General features: G+C 45.3%; 1 protein-coding gene across 5 annotated transcripts in view; it reads left to right on the plus strand.

Moving 5' to 3' along the window:
• Nucleotides 1–900: 900 nt before the first annotated feature.
• Nucleotides 901–16722, plus strand: part of frem1b (Fras1 related extracellular matrix 1b) — a 52583-nt gene continuing 36761 nt past the window's right edge. For 4 of the 5 annotated variants that reach the window (XR_009656687.1, XM_060941339.1, XM_060941341.1 and 1 more), the window contains exons 1-8: nt 901–1188; nt 1931–2184; nt 2810–2904; nt 3059–3348; nt 6361–6560; nt 6739–7062; nt 7191–7299; nt 7670–7801. Coding sequence is in view for 4 of the 5 variants with exons in the window: in XM_060941339.1 (XP_060797322.1) it covers nt 1951–2184; nt 2810–2904; nt 3059–3348; nt 6361–6560; nt 6739–7062; nt 7191–7299; nt 7670–7801 (1384 nt within the window). In the remaining variant the exon portion in view is untranslated. The remainder of the gene's footprint in view (nt 1189–1930; nt 2185–2809; nt 2905–3058; nt 3349–6360; nt 6561–6738; nt 7063–7190; nt 7300–7669; nt 7802–16722) is intronic. The other variant, XM_060941340.1, reaches the window with a different exon arrangement.

The following is a 16722-nucleotide window of genomic DNA, read 5'->3' on the forward strand; positions in this document are numbered from 1 at the left end:
AGCTCAGTGATGCTGGGATTTGGACTCATTACAGTGATTAGTAGCCCATTGCCTTAACCACTGCCAAGGATATATAAATTACATTAATTGATGGTTATTCTTAATTTATTCTTAATTCTTTGATTTTTGGTGATCCTTGACTTATTTCAACCAAAGATTGATAATCACTGGTCCATATAGGTATTTGTTTTTTAGTTTATATTTAATTAAACATCAATGCATGAAAGTGTTAACTACTTTATTCATATTACATATGATTTATGTTAAAGTTTAAAATCTATTAATGATAACTAAAATTAACTCAAAGTCTGAAGCAGTAGCAATATGTGTTTTCATATTGTGATTCCTTCAGTATGAGTATCGGTGTTTGCGAGTGAGGCTGTGGATCAGAGTCTCGATGTCATTCACAAGGAGCAGAGGGACAGATCGAGTATCAGAAGGCACTTTATCACAGTGTTCACTCAGCTGTACAGGGAGCAACGAGACATGTCTTTGTCTCATAGGTGAAACGAGGCTGAGATTTTGGTGGACCGTGTGTGTGTGTGTGTGTGTGTGTGTGTGTGTGTGTGTGTGTGTGTGTGTGTGTGTGCTATAGCCCTTTGTTACACCCCTTTCTGTCCTCCCCACCAGGAGAGCCTGAATGCCATAAAACATCAAAGTCCTCGGAACTCAGTGAACAGGTCCGCCTTTCAAAATGTGTGTCCACTGAAATACCTTTTATTTACTTAGTTTTGCTTTCCAAGTTTCCTCCTTCTTTCTCTTTGAGGGAACAGTGGGGTCTAAGGCATGCCTTCTTTAGGGAATAAGAACATCTGGGTTTGTGAGTCAAAGGCAGCATTAGAGGAGTAGAAACTCTTGGAGCTGCTCTAGACATTTCCTGTGTTTGGAAGTCTAATTTTTCCTCCCCTCTCTCTCCTTCTCCATTTTACATTCTCTGTCTACTCTGTAGCACTGCTTCATTTTAAGCTCTGGTAAGTGGGGCAGATGTTCTGACCTTCTTTCTTTTGTTTTGCTTATCATTCTCTATTTGTTTTCCTTTGTGCTTTGTGCTGAGCCACAGAGGTTGAATGAAGCAGGGGGCTGGATGTGCACAGACCCCCTGCACTCTTTCAGGACCACTGAGCAGACAAAGATTCTCCCACAAGCATTCAGCAGAGAAGGCCTGAAGTGGAGAATCAGCTGAAGCAGGTATGTACAATAACTCCATGCTCCTTGTGTTCACTTCTCTACTATGTTTCTGCCCAATAAGAGACTGAGACCACAGAGTGCAAATCCTTCTTAGTTTTATTGAGTCATTTTCTAATGAGACAAAGAGTAGTTTATCAGTTCACATCTGTGTTGGGGCTATTAGTGTCCTGAGGTAACGGCAATGCTCTGATTTGTCTGAACATGTTCTAAAGGCTGGTTTTATGCATTAGGAGTCACATGTTATGTACTGCAATGGGCACAATGTGTTTTTCATGCCTTATTCTAACACACAAGATGCATTATCATGAGTTTGGGATTTAAGCTCAAAAATCTCCTCCAGCTTCGGCTTGCTCTCAGTTTTCTTTCACAAAGATTCAAGCTTGCTTTAATTTGCCTTGAATCACCACAACCAAAGTGTCCATTTCCATCTTCCTGTTAATTCTCCTTTATCTTCTCTATGTTAAATTGTTAAAAGCCCTTACATGTGCTAGATTTCTGGTTCTGTAGCAAGAAAGGCTCTGTCGTGATTAACTTTTGAAGGATACAGACCAGCTATCTGGAGTTCATGTGTTACTTTGATCTTAAATGTGACTCCATTTCCACAGGCTTAGGTGGCTTAATACTTTCTATTAGTGTCTCAATACTGTACAGATGTGATACTCTTGTTCCTAAGTTATGAAAATAAACCCTTGGTAACTTGACATTCTTTGAAATCCAATACCACTTCTTGTGTTTACAAAAGCAGCTGAACAAACCAAACAGATGGAGGTGGTAGATCTTGTATGGACATTCATTGCCTTAAGCTACTTCCTGCCACTGAACCAGGCAGAAAGTGTGTTGAGGTTGAACTCTGGACTGCGGGTGATCCAAGGCCAGAGTGTTCCTGTGACCACAGAAGAGCTGCAGTTCAACACTGATGAAATGTCAGAGGCCTGCAAAGTAGAGGTGGTGCTCAATGAGCCTGTGACTCAGAGGGTCGGAAAACTTACTCCTCAGGTAAAGTCTATGTAGTCCGTGTCCTCTTCCAATATGTCACACTGTAGTACCTGCTTGTGTAAATCCAGCAGTCTGTAGTGTTTACTTGATCTAGCACAGGTTGTTCAGTGGTGTGGCCAGGTTTTTGGATGAAAGGTTGCAAAGAGAGGTCCAAAAGATCTGTGTACGATAAAATTGCATTAGCAGAGCATCTGTTTTATTTTTAGTATAAATTGAATGGCCATATAATGACATTACCATATTATCTTCACGACTTCAAGGTTAGATCTAGCCCTTATGATTCTCTTGCAAAACTTGTAAATGTAGAAGCCTACAACAGATGGTTTCTCATTCATAAAAGGTTCCAAAAAGGATCCCCATCAGAATTCTAAAACCATTAACAAAAACACTATAGTTTTGATGTTTAAATTAACATGACATAATTATAATTCATTAAGTTTGGATGAATTTTAAAACCAGGGACCTAGGGGCTGTGAGGTGACAATTTTTGTGGCAGTGTTTTACCCTGTGTTTGCAAGAAGAAAAAATGGAAAATACCCCAAATAAAGACTCTAACAATATTGACTCTGTGTTGCACTGTATACAAGAGGAATGCAATTTCTAATGGCCTGGTATTGTCTCTTAGGTATTTGACTGCCACTTCCACCCTGATGAAGTGAAATATGTCCATAATGGGAGTCCATTATTGGAAGAGGACACAGTCATGCTGAGAGTCTATAGGTACACAGAATAACTTTTGTTCAACTTTGTTCTTTGCTCCTGATAAACATTTTATTGTACTGCACTTCAATATTTTTATGTGAATTAATGCATAGCTTTCTTTTCTAGTTTAGAAAGGTACATATCAACAATAAATACACATTTCTTTTTCCAGATTCACGCATTCTGAAACATTTACTGAGACGTTCCTCCTGAAAGTTCAGGTACTGGGAGCTCAGAGGAGTCTCATAGAGTTTGGGAAAGTTCCTCTGGTGGTTTCAGAGTTTTACGGCCTGTCTAACACGATTGACAGCAATGTGTTGACCTTCAGATCTGAGCCTGACGTTATCTGTACCGTCCGTCTCCTCACCTCTGAGATCAACATCCCTATGTTGGGTCAGGTCATTAAAGAGGATCTGGCACAAAGAAATCAGGCATCTGAGCTGATCCCTGGGTTGAGGAAAGGTCGGGCAATATTCCCCTAATATAAGAAATCTATCTTTTTCAATTCATGTAGACAATTGGCATTGTAGTCTGGTCTACCACTTCAGAAATGTAAACTACATTTGACTAGGGAAGTTGTTTTGAAGTAACATTTTATTATCAATGTACAATCCCAATTCCAAAAAAGTTGGGACGCTGTGTAAACTGTAAATAAAAACGGAATGTGATAATTTGCAAATCATGGAAACCCTATATTTCACTGAAAATCATACAAAGACAACATATCAAATGTTGAAACTGAGAAGTTTTATTGTTTTTTGAAAAATATATGCTCATTTTGAATTTGATGTCAGCAACACGTTTCAGAAGATTTGGGACCAGGGCATGTTTACCACTGTGTTGCATCACCTCTACTTTTAACAACACTCTGTAAACATTTGGGAACTGAAGAGACCAATTGTTGTAGTTTGAAAGAGAAATGTCGTTCCATTCTTGCCTGATATACAATTTCAGTTGCTTAACAGTTTGGGGTCTCCTTTGTCATATTTTGCACTTCATAATGCGCCAAATGTTTTAAATGGGAGACAGGTCTGGACTGCAGGCAGGCCAGTTTAGCACCCAGACTCTTTTACTACGAAGCCATGCAGTTTTAATATGTACAGAAAGCAGTTTGGCATTGTCTTGCTGAAAGAAGGAAGGCCTTCCCTGAAAAAGATTTTGTCTGGATGGCAGCATATTGCTTTGAAACGTGTATATATCATTCAGCATTAATGATGCCTTCCCAGATATACAAGCTACCCATGTTACGTGCACTAATGCACCCCCATACCATCACAGATGCTGGCTTTTGAACTGTGCACTGATAACAAGCCGAATGGTCCCTCTCCTCTTTAGGCTAGCAGATGTGGTGTCCATGATTTCTAAAAAGAATTTCTACTTTTGATTCATCAGACCTTAGGACAGGGTGGCACAGTGATGTAGTGGTTAGCACTGTTACCTCACAGCAAGAAGGTCCTGGGTTCAAGCCCAGCGGCCAGCAAGGGCCTTTCTGTGCGGAATTTGCATGTTCTCCCCGTGTCTGCATGGGTTTCCTCTGGGTGCTTCAGTTTCCCCCACAGTCCAAAGACATGCAGGTTAGGTTAATTGGTGGCTCTAAATTGACCATAGGTGTGAATGGTCATTTGTCTCTGTGTCAGCCCTGCGATAACCTGGCGACTTGTCCAGGGTGTACCCTGCCTCTCGCCCATAGTCAACTGGAATAGGCTCCAGCTTGCCTGTGACCCTGTAGAACAGGATAAGTGGCTACAGATAATGCATGGATGGACCTCAGGACAGTTTTCCACTTCGCCTTAGTCCATCATAAAAGAGCTCGGGCCCAGAGAAGGTGATGGTGTTTCTGGATATTATTTATATATGGTTTTAACTTGCATTTGTGGATGTAGTAATGAACTGTTTTCACAGATGATGATTTTCTGAAGTGTTCCTGAGCTCATACAGTGATTTCCACTACAGACACATGTCTGCTTTTAATGCAATGTCGCCTGAGGGTCTGAAGATCACAGGCATCCAATGTCAGTTTTCAGCCTTGTCTCTTGCATACAGAGATTTCTCCAGATTCTCTGAATCTTTTAATGATATTATGTATCATAAATGTGATCCCCAAATTCTTTGCAATTTTACATTGAGGAACATTATTGTTAAATTGTTGCTCTGTTTGCCCATGCAGTATTTCACAGAACAGTGAACCCCTCCCCATCTTTACTTCTGAGAGACTCAGCCTCTCTGGGATGTTCTTTTTATTCCCAATCATGTTACTGATCTGTTGCCAATTAACCAAATTAGTTTTTTTTAGCATTACACAACTTTTTCAGTTTTGTTGCCCCTGTTGGGTGGGATGGTGGTGTAGTGGTTAGCACTGTTGCCTCACAGCAAGAAGGTTCTGGGTTTGAGCCCAGTGGCCAACGGGGGCCTTTCTATATGGAGTTTGCATGTTCTCCCGGGTGCTCCGGTTTCCCCCACAGTTCAAAGACATGCAGGTTAGGTTAATTGGTGGCTCTAAATTGACCGGAGGCATGAATGGTTGTTTGTCTCTATGTGTCAACCCTGTGATGATCTGGCAACTTGTCCAGTGTGTACCCCGCTTCTCGCCCATAGTCAGCTGGGATAAGCTCTAGCTCGCCCGTGACCCTGCACAGGATAAGCGGTTATCGATGAATGGATGTTGCTCCTGTCCCAACTTTTATGAAATGTGTTGCTGATATCAAATTCAAAATGAGCATATATATAAAAAAACAATTAAATTTCTGTTTCAACATTTGATATGTCATCATTATACTATTTTCAATTAAATATCAACTTTCCATGATTTGCAAATCATCACATTCTGTTTTTATTTATGTTTCACACAGTGCCCCAAGGCAGCACGGTGGTGTAGTGGTTAGCGCTGTTGCTTCACAGCAAGAAGGTCCGGGTTCGAGCCCTGTGGCCGGCGAGGGCCTTTCTGTGCAGAGTTTGCATGTTCTCCCCGTGTCTGCATGGGTTTCTTCCAGGTGCTCCGGTTTCCCCCACAGTCCAAAGACATGCAGGTTAGGTTAACTGGTGACTCTAAATTGACCGTAGGTGTGAATGTGAGTGTGAATGGTTGTCTGTGTCTATGTGTCAGCCCTGTGATGACCTGGCGACTTGTCCAGGGTGTACCCCGCCTCTCGCCTGTAGTCAGCTGGGATAGGCTCCAGCTTGCCTGCGACCCTGTAGAACAGGATAAAGCAGCTAGAGATAATGAGATGAGATGAGACAGTGTCCCAACTTTTTTGGAACTGGGGTTGTAAAATCAGGGTCACTATAGTCCTACAAAAAAACAGGCCACATGTCAATATTCACATATGAATACATGCCTCCCTATTGAGTGGTTTGCCTGAACAAGAAGTATCTGTTTTAGGCATTGAGACCATACATTAATTTGTGTCAACAACAAAAATCTAATGAGGAAAGACCAATTTTCAATTCACAAGGGAATTTTTTCTCATCATGAAGGTCGACAAACAACTATTTCTTGCCCTGGAAATAAGGCCTGTGTCCATGACACCAGAGAGGTACACTTCCTGAAGACCAGCTGCAGTGAGTTCCTCACATCAGGTTTAAAGTACCAACACCTCAACCCTCCTTCACCTGAAATTGACTATGTGCCACTCCGAGTGGAAATCAGAGATCAAAACACCCGAGCCCTCTTAAAGGTAAAAGCAAAATACACAACTTCATGCATCAAAACATAATCAGCAAGTTCACATAATGTTATAGAATTACCCAATTACAATTTACAACTTCAGAAGCACTCGGCTTACACAGCTAATAAAGATTGTGCCATTTGCTCATCGATGACCCATTCCATACTTTTTTTCTGCCTTTCCTCAGGCAGAGAATGTTTGGCTCCCAGTCCTGATCCATGGAGCCATGCAGAACCAGCCTCCCTACGCTGCTTTCATGTCCATGTTCATCCTAGAAGTAGATCAGTTCATCCTAACCCCTCTGACCACAGCTGCTCTGGATGCCAAAGATGATGAAACGCCACAGGCCCAGCTGGTGTTTAACATGACCAAGCCTCCAGCAGAGGGATACATCACACATCTGGATGACCACACCAAGGCTGTATTCTCTTTCTCTTGGCAAGACTTGAATGAGATGAAGATTGCGTATCAGCCCCCAAACAGCAGCCATGCCAGCAGAAAGAATATTGAGGTGAGCACTATATGAGTGTGCCACTATATGAGTGTGATATTTAATAAATTTTTGCAATTATGTTTTGTAGCAAAATTAACATTCTTAATAACAGTCAGACATTTATTTGCAGTTTTCTTATTTCATAGGTTGATTTCCAGGCTATTGATGGCTTCTTCAGAACTAGTCCTCCTATTATGATGCACATCTCAATCCGCACAGCAGAAACAAATGCTCCTCGAGTCTCCTGGAATCTGGGTATTTAAAATATGTTTAGCCTGGTGATCCTAGCTAAAGTGAAGTTATCTAAATTCAGCTAACTCACAAACATTTAAATATCATATCATATTTATTTAATTTTTGTTTGTTTTTTACTGCAAAAATGATGTTTAGTGAAAATATATGTGACGAGTCATGGAATCCACGGACACATGTCGGCCGAAACGAATCCGAGAAAATCGCAAAAGAAGCATTTTTTTCCGAATAAAAATGCTTCTTTTGTGATTTTCTCGGATTCGTTTTGGCCGACATGTGTCCGTGGATTCCATGACTCGTCACATATATAGTCACAATTTCCACACTTTTTACCTTACAGACCTTAATATCTGTAATGCTTCTTTCTATGTAGGGCTGGATCTACTGGAGGGTCAGTCCAGACCAATCACATGGGAGAACCTGCAGATTGTCGATAATGACAACATAGATGTTGTCACTCTGGTAGCTGTGGATGGTCCTCTACATGGACAACTCAGTGTTCGAGGTGAAATAATATATTATCTTGATATATGAGCAAGCAGGTGGCATCTGTATGTTGTCTCCAAAACTATGATAAATCTCATGATGATGCTAGTGTTCCTTCTCCATGCCCCTCCACGTGCTTGCAAGCAAACAGACACTTCTTGTTCAGGAAAACTACTTAATAGAGAAGCATTTATCCATATGTGAATTTTGAAATGTTTCCCTCCTTATTTGAAGATTTTAGTGGCCTAGACTTTACAGTGATTATAAAATGATTACACGTCAAAATTATTTCCATCACTGATTGAAGTTTACGTACATATTTGAAGTGGGAGACCAGACACTATATCTACATGGGCTTGGCCCACCCAATCACAAGGCTGGCCCACCCACCCTGTTAGGACTGGGACTATTTTGGCCTCTAGAGGCCGCTGTTATTCCCTTTTTCTTGTCATGTTTGTTTTGGCCTCTAGAGGTCACCACTGTGTTCTGTGTTTTGTGTTTGTCTTGATTGCCTGTTTCCTGCCCCGCCCTGTTCCTTAATTAGTTTGTGTACTTATACCCCCTCAGTTCAGTCCTCTTGTCACGGAGTCTTTGTGCTGTTATGTTTAACTCCAGTTACCTCTGTTCTGTGTTCCTTGCCTTTGTCTTTGTGGTTTGTACTTTGCTTTTCTTTTTGGACTTTTTGGACTTGGTATTTACTGTTTTTTGGATCTTCTGAGCGTTGGTAATTTTGCCTCTTCTTTTCTGGTTTTTTGGCTTTTGTATTGACTTTGAACTTTTGGATTTTTTTTATTTTTTCCCTTATATCTTCTGAGCATTTTTGGACTACACCTTTTGGATTGTACATATTGTAAATTAACTGTTTTTTGCTACTCTACTTTTGCCTCACGCCTCTGCACTTGAGTCATCCCCCCTGGTGGCCTAGTGGGGGTTTGCTGGATTATCACACCAGCGAACCAGGCTCGAATCCCAGCAAAACCCTAACAGAAAGACTCCGTCATGACCGACTCAGCAGAGGCTTCTTCAACTGTCTACCCGGCTATCCTTCAGGGAATGATGGCCGCGTTAACATGCCTCGGATCCACCATGGACACTCATGGACGGACTCTTGCAAGCCAACGTGAGACTCTTGCTCGCCACGAGGTACTGCTTCAGCAAATTGGAAAAACCCTGGCACAGCTGACTTCTCTGCTCCCATCTCCTCTGCCTGATTCTGCTCCTGCTCCACCATCCGCTCCTGCTCCTGGGCCTCCTGCCATGCTGCCTCCTTCACCTCGCGAACCCAGCCTTCCTGCACCACAGAGGTACGACGGCAAGCACAGTGAGTGTCGGGAGTTCCTTACCCAGTGCCAACTCACCTTTGAGCTCCAGCCTACCACCTACACTACGGATCGCCGCAAGATTGCCTTTGTGATAACCTTGTTAGCTGGTAAGGCTCGAGCTTGGGCAACAGCCGTCTGGCAGAGATAGGGACCCGAGTGCTCTGATTTCCAGCTGTTTACGGAGGAGATGCTTCATGTCTTCGATCAAGCAGACATCAGTAAAGACGCAGCCAGAAAGCTCATGTCCATCTGGCAAGGAGGAAGCGTCGCAGACTACGCCATCTTGTTCCGGATGCTCGCAGCAGTAAGTGGATGGAACGAGACTGCCCTGGTTTTAGCCTTTCACCATGGTCTGTCTGACCTCATCAAAGACGGTCTGGCCTCTATCGGATGCCCAAGTGACCTCGAAACACTGATTTCTCATGCCATTCGTCTTGACAACAGGATTAGAGAGCGCCGCCAAGTCCTGAGTCTCCCCGGCCTCACTGCCTCAACATGGAGCCCGTCTACCTCCTCCAATGACTGTCCAGAACCCATGCAAGTGGGCCGTACTCGCCTCTCCGCATCTGAGAGGGATCGCAGAAGGAGGGACAAGTGCTGCATCTACTGTGGCAAGCCTAGTCACTTCCGAGCATCATGTCCTGAGCTCTCGGGAAAAAGACCGCCCCGTCCAGCCGAGGGAGGGTTGTGACGGGGCCTACCCTCTCTCCCGGACTTCCTGGCCAAGGAATCTACATCCCGGTTTCCATCTCATGGGGTGAGTCCGTCCACTCTTGCCAGGCCTTGTTAGACTCAGGGGCGGCTGGAAACTTTATGGATATCCACTTCGTCCAAAGTATTAATGTCCTGACTGCGCCTCTTGAAGTCCCACTGTCTGTGTCTGCCCTTGATGGCCAAGCCTTAGGTGACGGAAGAGTCACCCAAGTAACTTCTCCAGTCTTCCTCCAGTCTCAAGGTCACAAGGAAGAAATATCCCTGCACCTGATTCCTTCACCAGAGTTCCCAGTTATTCTAGGTCTTCCTTGGCTTACCCGCCACAACCCTCGTATAGACTGGGTCACTAGCCAGGTTGTGGAGTGGGGTCCTGCTTGCTATGCCTCTTGTCTGCTCTCTAGCTCTCCTGTGTCTCCTGCCGAGCCTCCTGATCTCACCGAGTTATCTCAAGTTCCCACAGAGTACTGGGATCTCAAGGAAGTTTTCAGTAAGAGCAGGGCTGCCGTTCTCCCTCCGCACCATGCCTACGACTGTGCCATCGACTTGCTCCCTGGGACTACCCCTCCTCATGGCAGACTGTTTTCCCTCTCTCAGCCAGAACGCAAGGCCATGGAGGAGTACATCAAGGAAGCCTTGGCCTCTGGGTTCATTCGACCCTCCACCTCACCCGCTGGTGCTGGCTTCTTCTTTGTCGGCAAGAAGGATGGGGGGCTCCGGCCATGTATTGACTATAGGGGCCTGAACAAGATCACCGTGCGCAACCGCTATCCCCTTCCGCTGATGTCCACAGCATTCGACCTGCTCCAAGGCGCCACCATCTTCACCAAGTTGGACTTACGGAACGCATACCACCTTGTCTGTATCCGACAGGGAGACGAGTGGAAGACCGCCTTTAACACCCCGTCAGGGCACTACGAGTACCAGGTCATGCCCTTCAGACTCACCAATGCACCAGCTGTTTTTCAGGCCCTTATCAACGACGTCTTGAGGGATATGATCAATCAATACGTTTTCGTCTACCTCGACGACATCCTGATATTTTCTAAGACCTTACAGGAGTACCGCCACCATGTCCGCCAAGTCCTCCAGAGACTTCTACAGAATAATCTGTTTGCTAAAGCCCAGAAATGCGAGTTCCATGTCCCCGAGGTCTCCTTCCTGGGATTTATCGTACGAACGGGGCAACTCCAAATGGACCCAGCCAAGACCCTGGCCATCTGGGACTGGCCTACTCCCAAGTCCGTTAAGGAGGTTCAGCGGTTCTTAGGATTCGCTAACTTCTACCGCAAGTTCATCAGGAACTTCAGTTCCGTAGCAGCACCTATGTCGGATCTCACCAAAAGGACTGGTGGATCTTATGTCTGGTCCCCTCAGGTGGAAAAGGCGTTTAATGACCTCAAACACCGCTTCTGCACGGCACCCATTCTGGTCCTCCCGGACACTTCCCAACCATTCATCGTGGAGGTGGACGCCTCGGACAGTGGTGTCGGCGTGGTGCTCTCTCAACGTTTGGAAGGAAAGTTGCACCCCTGCGCATACTTCTCCCACCGCCTGAGCCCTGCGGAGTCCCGCTATGATGTGGGGGATCGGGAACTGCTAGCGGTCAAACGGGCCCTTGAGGAGTGGAGGCACTGGCTGGAGGGAGCGCAACATCCATTCCTGGTGTGGATGGACCATAAGAACCTGGAGTACCTCCAGCAAGCCAAGAGGCTGAACCCACGACAGGCTACATGGGCTTTGTTTTTCAGCCGTTTCAATTTCACCCTATCATACCGCCCGGGCTCTAAGAACACGAAACCGGACGCGCTCTCCAGGCTGTTCTCGCCCAACAACAGGGAGAGTGAAGTTGGGCCTATTATCCCTGTGTCCCGGATTGTGGCCCCTGTCCGCTGGGGTGTTGAGGAGGCCGTCCGACAAGCTCAACGCCAGGACCCTGGTCCTGGGATGGGGCCACCGGGCCTCCTGTACGTCCCTCGTCAAGCCTGGGCCAAGTTTCTCCAGTGGGGTCACTCTTCCCCTCTCACCGCCCACCCAGGAGCTCAGAGGACCCTGGACTTCTTGAAAAGACGCTTCTGGTGGCCGAGCATGGAGAAGGAAGTGAGGTCATTCGTCCTGTCCTGTGATATCTGCACCAGAAGCAAGAATCCACGACAGCGTCCCCAGGGTCTCCTGCATCCTCTGCCTATTCCCCGGCGTCCCTGGTCCCATGTGGCGGTCGACTTCATCACGGGCCTTTCTGACTCTCAAGGTAACACTGTCATTTTAGTCATAGTCGACAGATTCTCTAAGGCCTGCCGCTTCATACCACTGTGCAAGCTCCCTTCTGCCCTTGACACAGCTAAATTGTTATTTAATCATGTCTTCTGAGTCTTTGGTCTCCCACAGGACATTGTCTCTGACCGGGGGCCCCAGTTCTCCTCCCGAGTGTGGCACGGCTTCTGCAAGCTCATCGGGGCCACTGCCAGCCTCTCCTCTGGGTTCCACCCCCAGTCCAATGGCCAGACGGAGAGGCTCAACCAGGACCTGGAAACCACCCTGCGAGGCCTGGCGATAGATAACCCGACATCGTGGAGCACCTGGCTGCCATGGGCAGAGTACGCCCACAACACCCTGCAGTCATCGGCCACCAAGCTGTCGCCGTTCCAGTGCCAATTCAGGTTCCAGCCACCTCTGTTCCCGGACCAGGAGGAGGACGCTGGGGTGCCCTCGGTCAACCAATATGTGAGACGGTGTCGCAAGACCTGGAGCAAGGTCAGGAGGACCTTCATCCAGACCTCCAGAATCAACCAGACTCAGGCCAACCGCCATAGAAGACCTGCCCACACTTTCCGCCCTGGGCAGCGGGTTTGGCTGTCCACCAAGGACCTTCCGCTGCAGGTGGAGAACCGCAAGCTTGCTCCTTGCTACGTTGGCCCCTTCAAGGTTGTACGCAGAGTTAACCCTGTCTCCTACCGGCTCCAGTTACCACGTACGCTAAGGATCAACCCCACATTCCATGTTTCCCTGTTGCGGCCTGTACTGATGTCCACGTATGCCCCTGCCCCAAGTAATCCCCCACCCCCCCGCATCTTCCAGGGTCAGACTGTTTTCACCGTGCGCCGCCTGCTGGACTCCCGCCGGGTCCGCGGGGGCCTTCAATATCTAGTGGACTGGGAGAGCTATGGCCCTGAGGAGCGCTGCTGGGTCCCAGCTCGGGACATACTAGATAAAGAACTTTGTCAGGACTTCCATTCGGCCCATCCGGATCGCCCTGGGAATGTCAGGAGACGCTCCTGGGGGGGGGGGGGGGGGGGGTCGTCCTGTTAGGACTGGGACTGTTTTGGCCTCTAGAGGCCGCTGTTATTCCCTTTTTCTTGTCATGTTTGTTTTGGCCTCTAGAGGTCGCCACTGTGTTCTGTGTTTTGTGTTTGTCTTGATTGCCTGTTTCCTGCCCCGCCCTGTTCCTTAATTAGTTTGTGTACTTATACCCCCTCAGTTCAGTCCTCTTGTCACGGAGTCTTTGTGCTGTTATGTTTAACACCAGTTACCTCTGTTCCCTGTTCCTTGCCTTTGTCTTTGTGGTTTGTACTTTGCTTTTCTTTTTGGACTTTTTGGACTTGGTATTTACTGTTTTTTGGATCTTCTGAGTGTTGGTAATTTTGCCTCTTCTTTTCTGGTTTTTTGGCTTTTGTATTGACTTTGAACTTTTGTATTTTTGTATTTTTTCCCTTATATCTTCTGAGCGGCGGCACGGTGGTGTAGTGGTTAGCGCTGTTGCCTCACAGCAAGAAGGTCCGGGTTCGAGCCCCGTGGCCGGCGAGGGCCTTTCTGTGCGGAGTTTGCATGTTCTCCCCGTGTCCGCGTGGGTTTCCTCCGGGTGCTCCGGTTTCCCCCACAGTCCAAAGACATGCAGGTTAGGTTAACTGGTGACTCTAAATTGACCGTAGGTGTGAATGTGAGTGTGAATGGTTGTCTGTGTCTATGTGTCAGCCCTGTGATGACCTGGCGACTTGTCCAGGGTGTACCCCGCCTTTCGCCTGTAGTCAGCTGGGATAGGCTCCAGCTTGCCTGCGACCCTGCGGGACAGGATAAAGCGGCTAGAGATAATGAGATGAGATGAGATCTTCTGAGCGTTTTTGGACTACACCTTTTGGATTGTACATATTGTAAGTTAACTGTTTTTTGCTACTCTACTTTTGCCTCATGCCTCTGCACTTGAGTCATCCCCCCTGGTGGCCTAGTGGGGGTTTGAATCCCAGCAAAACCCTAACACACCCGATGGGAAGAGAGAGAGGAAAAAGTCATATATAATATATCCCGCCCTGTTAGTGAGAGCTGGTTCTAGCCCTGTGTCTACATTTAAAAGAACCATAGATTTCTTATGTTATAGGAATGTTGCCCTACCTTTCCTTAACCCAGAGATCAGTTCCACATCTATTATGTTTGCAAGACTCAGAAAATATGTGTGAGGTCGCCAGCATGTGTTTGCTAATCAGGTGTAAAATGCACTGGCAACACTTTGCCAGTGGCCCTCTGTACAAAGACGTCTTCAGAGTCCGTCTTTCCTTCCACTCCAGCTGGTGGTGAACAGACGCTTGCTTTTGCACAGTGCCTCAATAAAGCAGATTGTAACGGCTAATGTCATTTCATGCCACTGTGCACACAGGCCAGATGTACTACACAAGGTCACTGGCAGCATAGTTAGCTAGCTTTGTTCAAGAAATGAGGGTTTTATATGTTCCACAATATTTCATTAAGGCATATGATTCTAATTTACACAGGAATTTATTGATCTGTTTTATGTATTTAGAGGGAGCAAACATTCGGGCTCAGAGTACAATACCTAAGTGAACTTGTTAAGCTTGAAAAAGTCAGAAATGTGTACCCTGGTTAGAAATCAAATAAGACAGAAAGTGTCCTTTAGTTTTGCACACAATTATTGGTACCCAGGTAACACACATTTTTAACCAACATGAGCATAAATTACATTTCACTGAAGTTGAATGCCACATCTTGCTAATTGGGAAGAAGTCTGCACAATATTTTGGATAACTATTAATGCATTAATATTTTGTACCTTTTGACAAATCTGGATATTTATTTTTATATATCTATTAAGTGCTGATTGTTGTTGTATTTCATGTTTTACCAGCTAAACAATGTTGACAGGTTCAAATCACACATCAAGGATGACTGAAAGTAGCAAATGATCAGAAACCAATGTTGTGCCTGCATGGTGTGCTGGCATTCCTGGTTTGGAGTATCAAAAATCTCATGGTTGAGTGCCTGATGTCATTTCCTCATAGGGGACTACTGATCAAACTCATATCCTACTCTTATTTAAGACCAAATCTGTCCTTTATTTAGTGTTTATATTATTTCTGGCTTTATATGTAAATATGAACTTCTGCCATGAACAAAACTATGACAGAAGTCTGGTATTTTAGTACAACCCCAATTCCAAAAAAGTTGGGACAAAGTACAAATTGTAAATAAAATCAGAATGAAATAATTTACAAATCTCAAAAACTGATATTGTATTCACAATAGAACGTAGACAACATATCAAATGTTGAAAGTGAGACATTTTGAAATTTCATGCCAAATATTGGCTCATTTGAAATTTCATGACAGCAACACATCTCAAAAAAGTTGTGACAGGGGCAATAAGAGGCTGGAAAAGTTAAAGGTACAAGAAAGGAACAGCTGGAGGACCAAATTGCAACTCATTAGGTCAATTGGCAATAGGTCATTAACATGACTGGGTATAAAAAGAGCATCTTGGAGTGGCAGCGGCTCTCAGAAGTAAAGATGGGAAGAGGATCACCAATCCCCCTAATTCTGCACCGACAAATAGTGGAGCAATATCAGAAAGGAGTTCGACAGTGTAAAATTGCAAAGAGTTTGAACATATCATCTATAGTGCATAATATCATCAAAAGATTCAGAGAATCTGGAAGAATCTCTGTGCGTAAGGGTCAAGGCCGGAAAACCATACTGGGTGCCCGTGATCTTCGGGCCCTTAGACGGCACTGCATCACATACAGGCATGCTTCTGTATTGGAAATCACAAAATGGGCTCAGGAATATTTCCAGAGAACATTATCTGTGAACACAATTCACCGTGCCATCCGCCGTTGCCAGCTAAAACTCTATAGTTCAAAGAAGAAGCCGTATCTAAACATGATCCAGAAGCGCAGACGTCTTCTCTGGGCCAAGGCTCATTTAAAATTGACTGTGGCAAAGTGAAAAACTGGTCAGATGAATCAAAATTTGAAGTTCTTTATGGAAATCAGGGACGCCGTGTCATTCGGACTAAAGAGGAGAAGGACGACCCAAGTTGTTCTCAGCGTTAAGTTCAGAAGCCTGCATCTCTGATGGTATGGGGTTGCATTAGTGTGTGCGGCATGGGCAGCTTACACATCTGGAAAGACACCATCAATGTTGAAAGGTATATCCAGGTTCTAGAGCAACATGTGCTCCCATCCAGATGACGTCTCTTTCAGGGAAGACCTTGCATTTTCCAACATGACAATGCCAAACCACATACTGCATCAATTACAGCATCATGGCTGCGTAGAAGAAGGGTCCAGGTACTGAACTGGCCAGCCTGCAGTCCAGATCTTTCACCCATAGAAAACATTTGGCGCATCATAAAACGGAAGATATGACAAAAAAAGACCTAAGACAGTTGAGCAACTAGAATCCTACATTAGACAAGAATGGGTTAATATTCCTATCCGTAAACTTGAGCAACTTCTCTCCTCAGTCCCCAGACGTTTACAGACTGTTGTAAAGAGAAAAGGGGATGTCTCACAGTGGTAAACATGGCCTTGTCCCAACTTTTTTGAGATGTGTTGTTGTCATGAAATTTAAAATCACCTAATTTTTCTCTTTAAATGATACATTTTCTCAGTTTAAACAT

This window comes from Neoarius graeffei, chromosome 15 (assembly GCF_027579695.1).
Source record: "Neoarius graeffei isolate fNeoGra1 chromosome 15, fNeoGra1.pri, whole genome shotgun sequence".
In the NCBI taxonomy this organism is placed as follows: domain Eukaryota; kingdom Metazoa; phylum Chordata; class Actinopteri; order Siluriformes; family Ariidae; genus Neoarius; species Neoarius graeffei.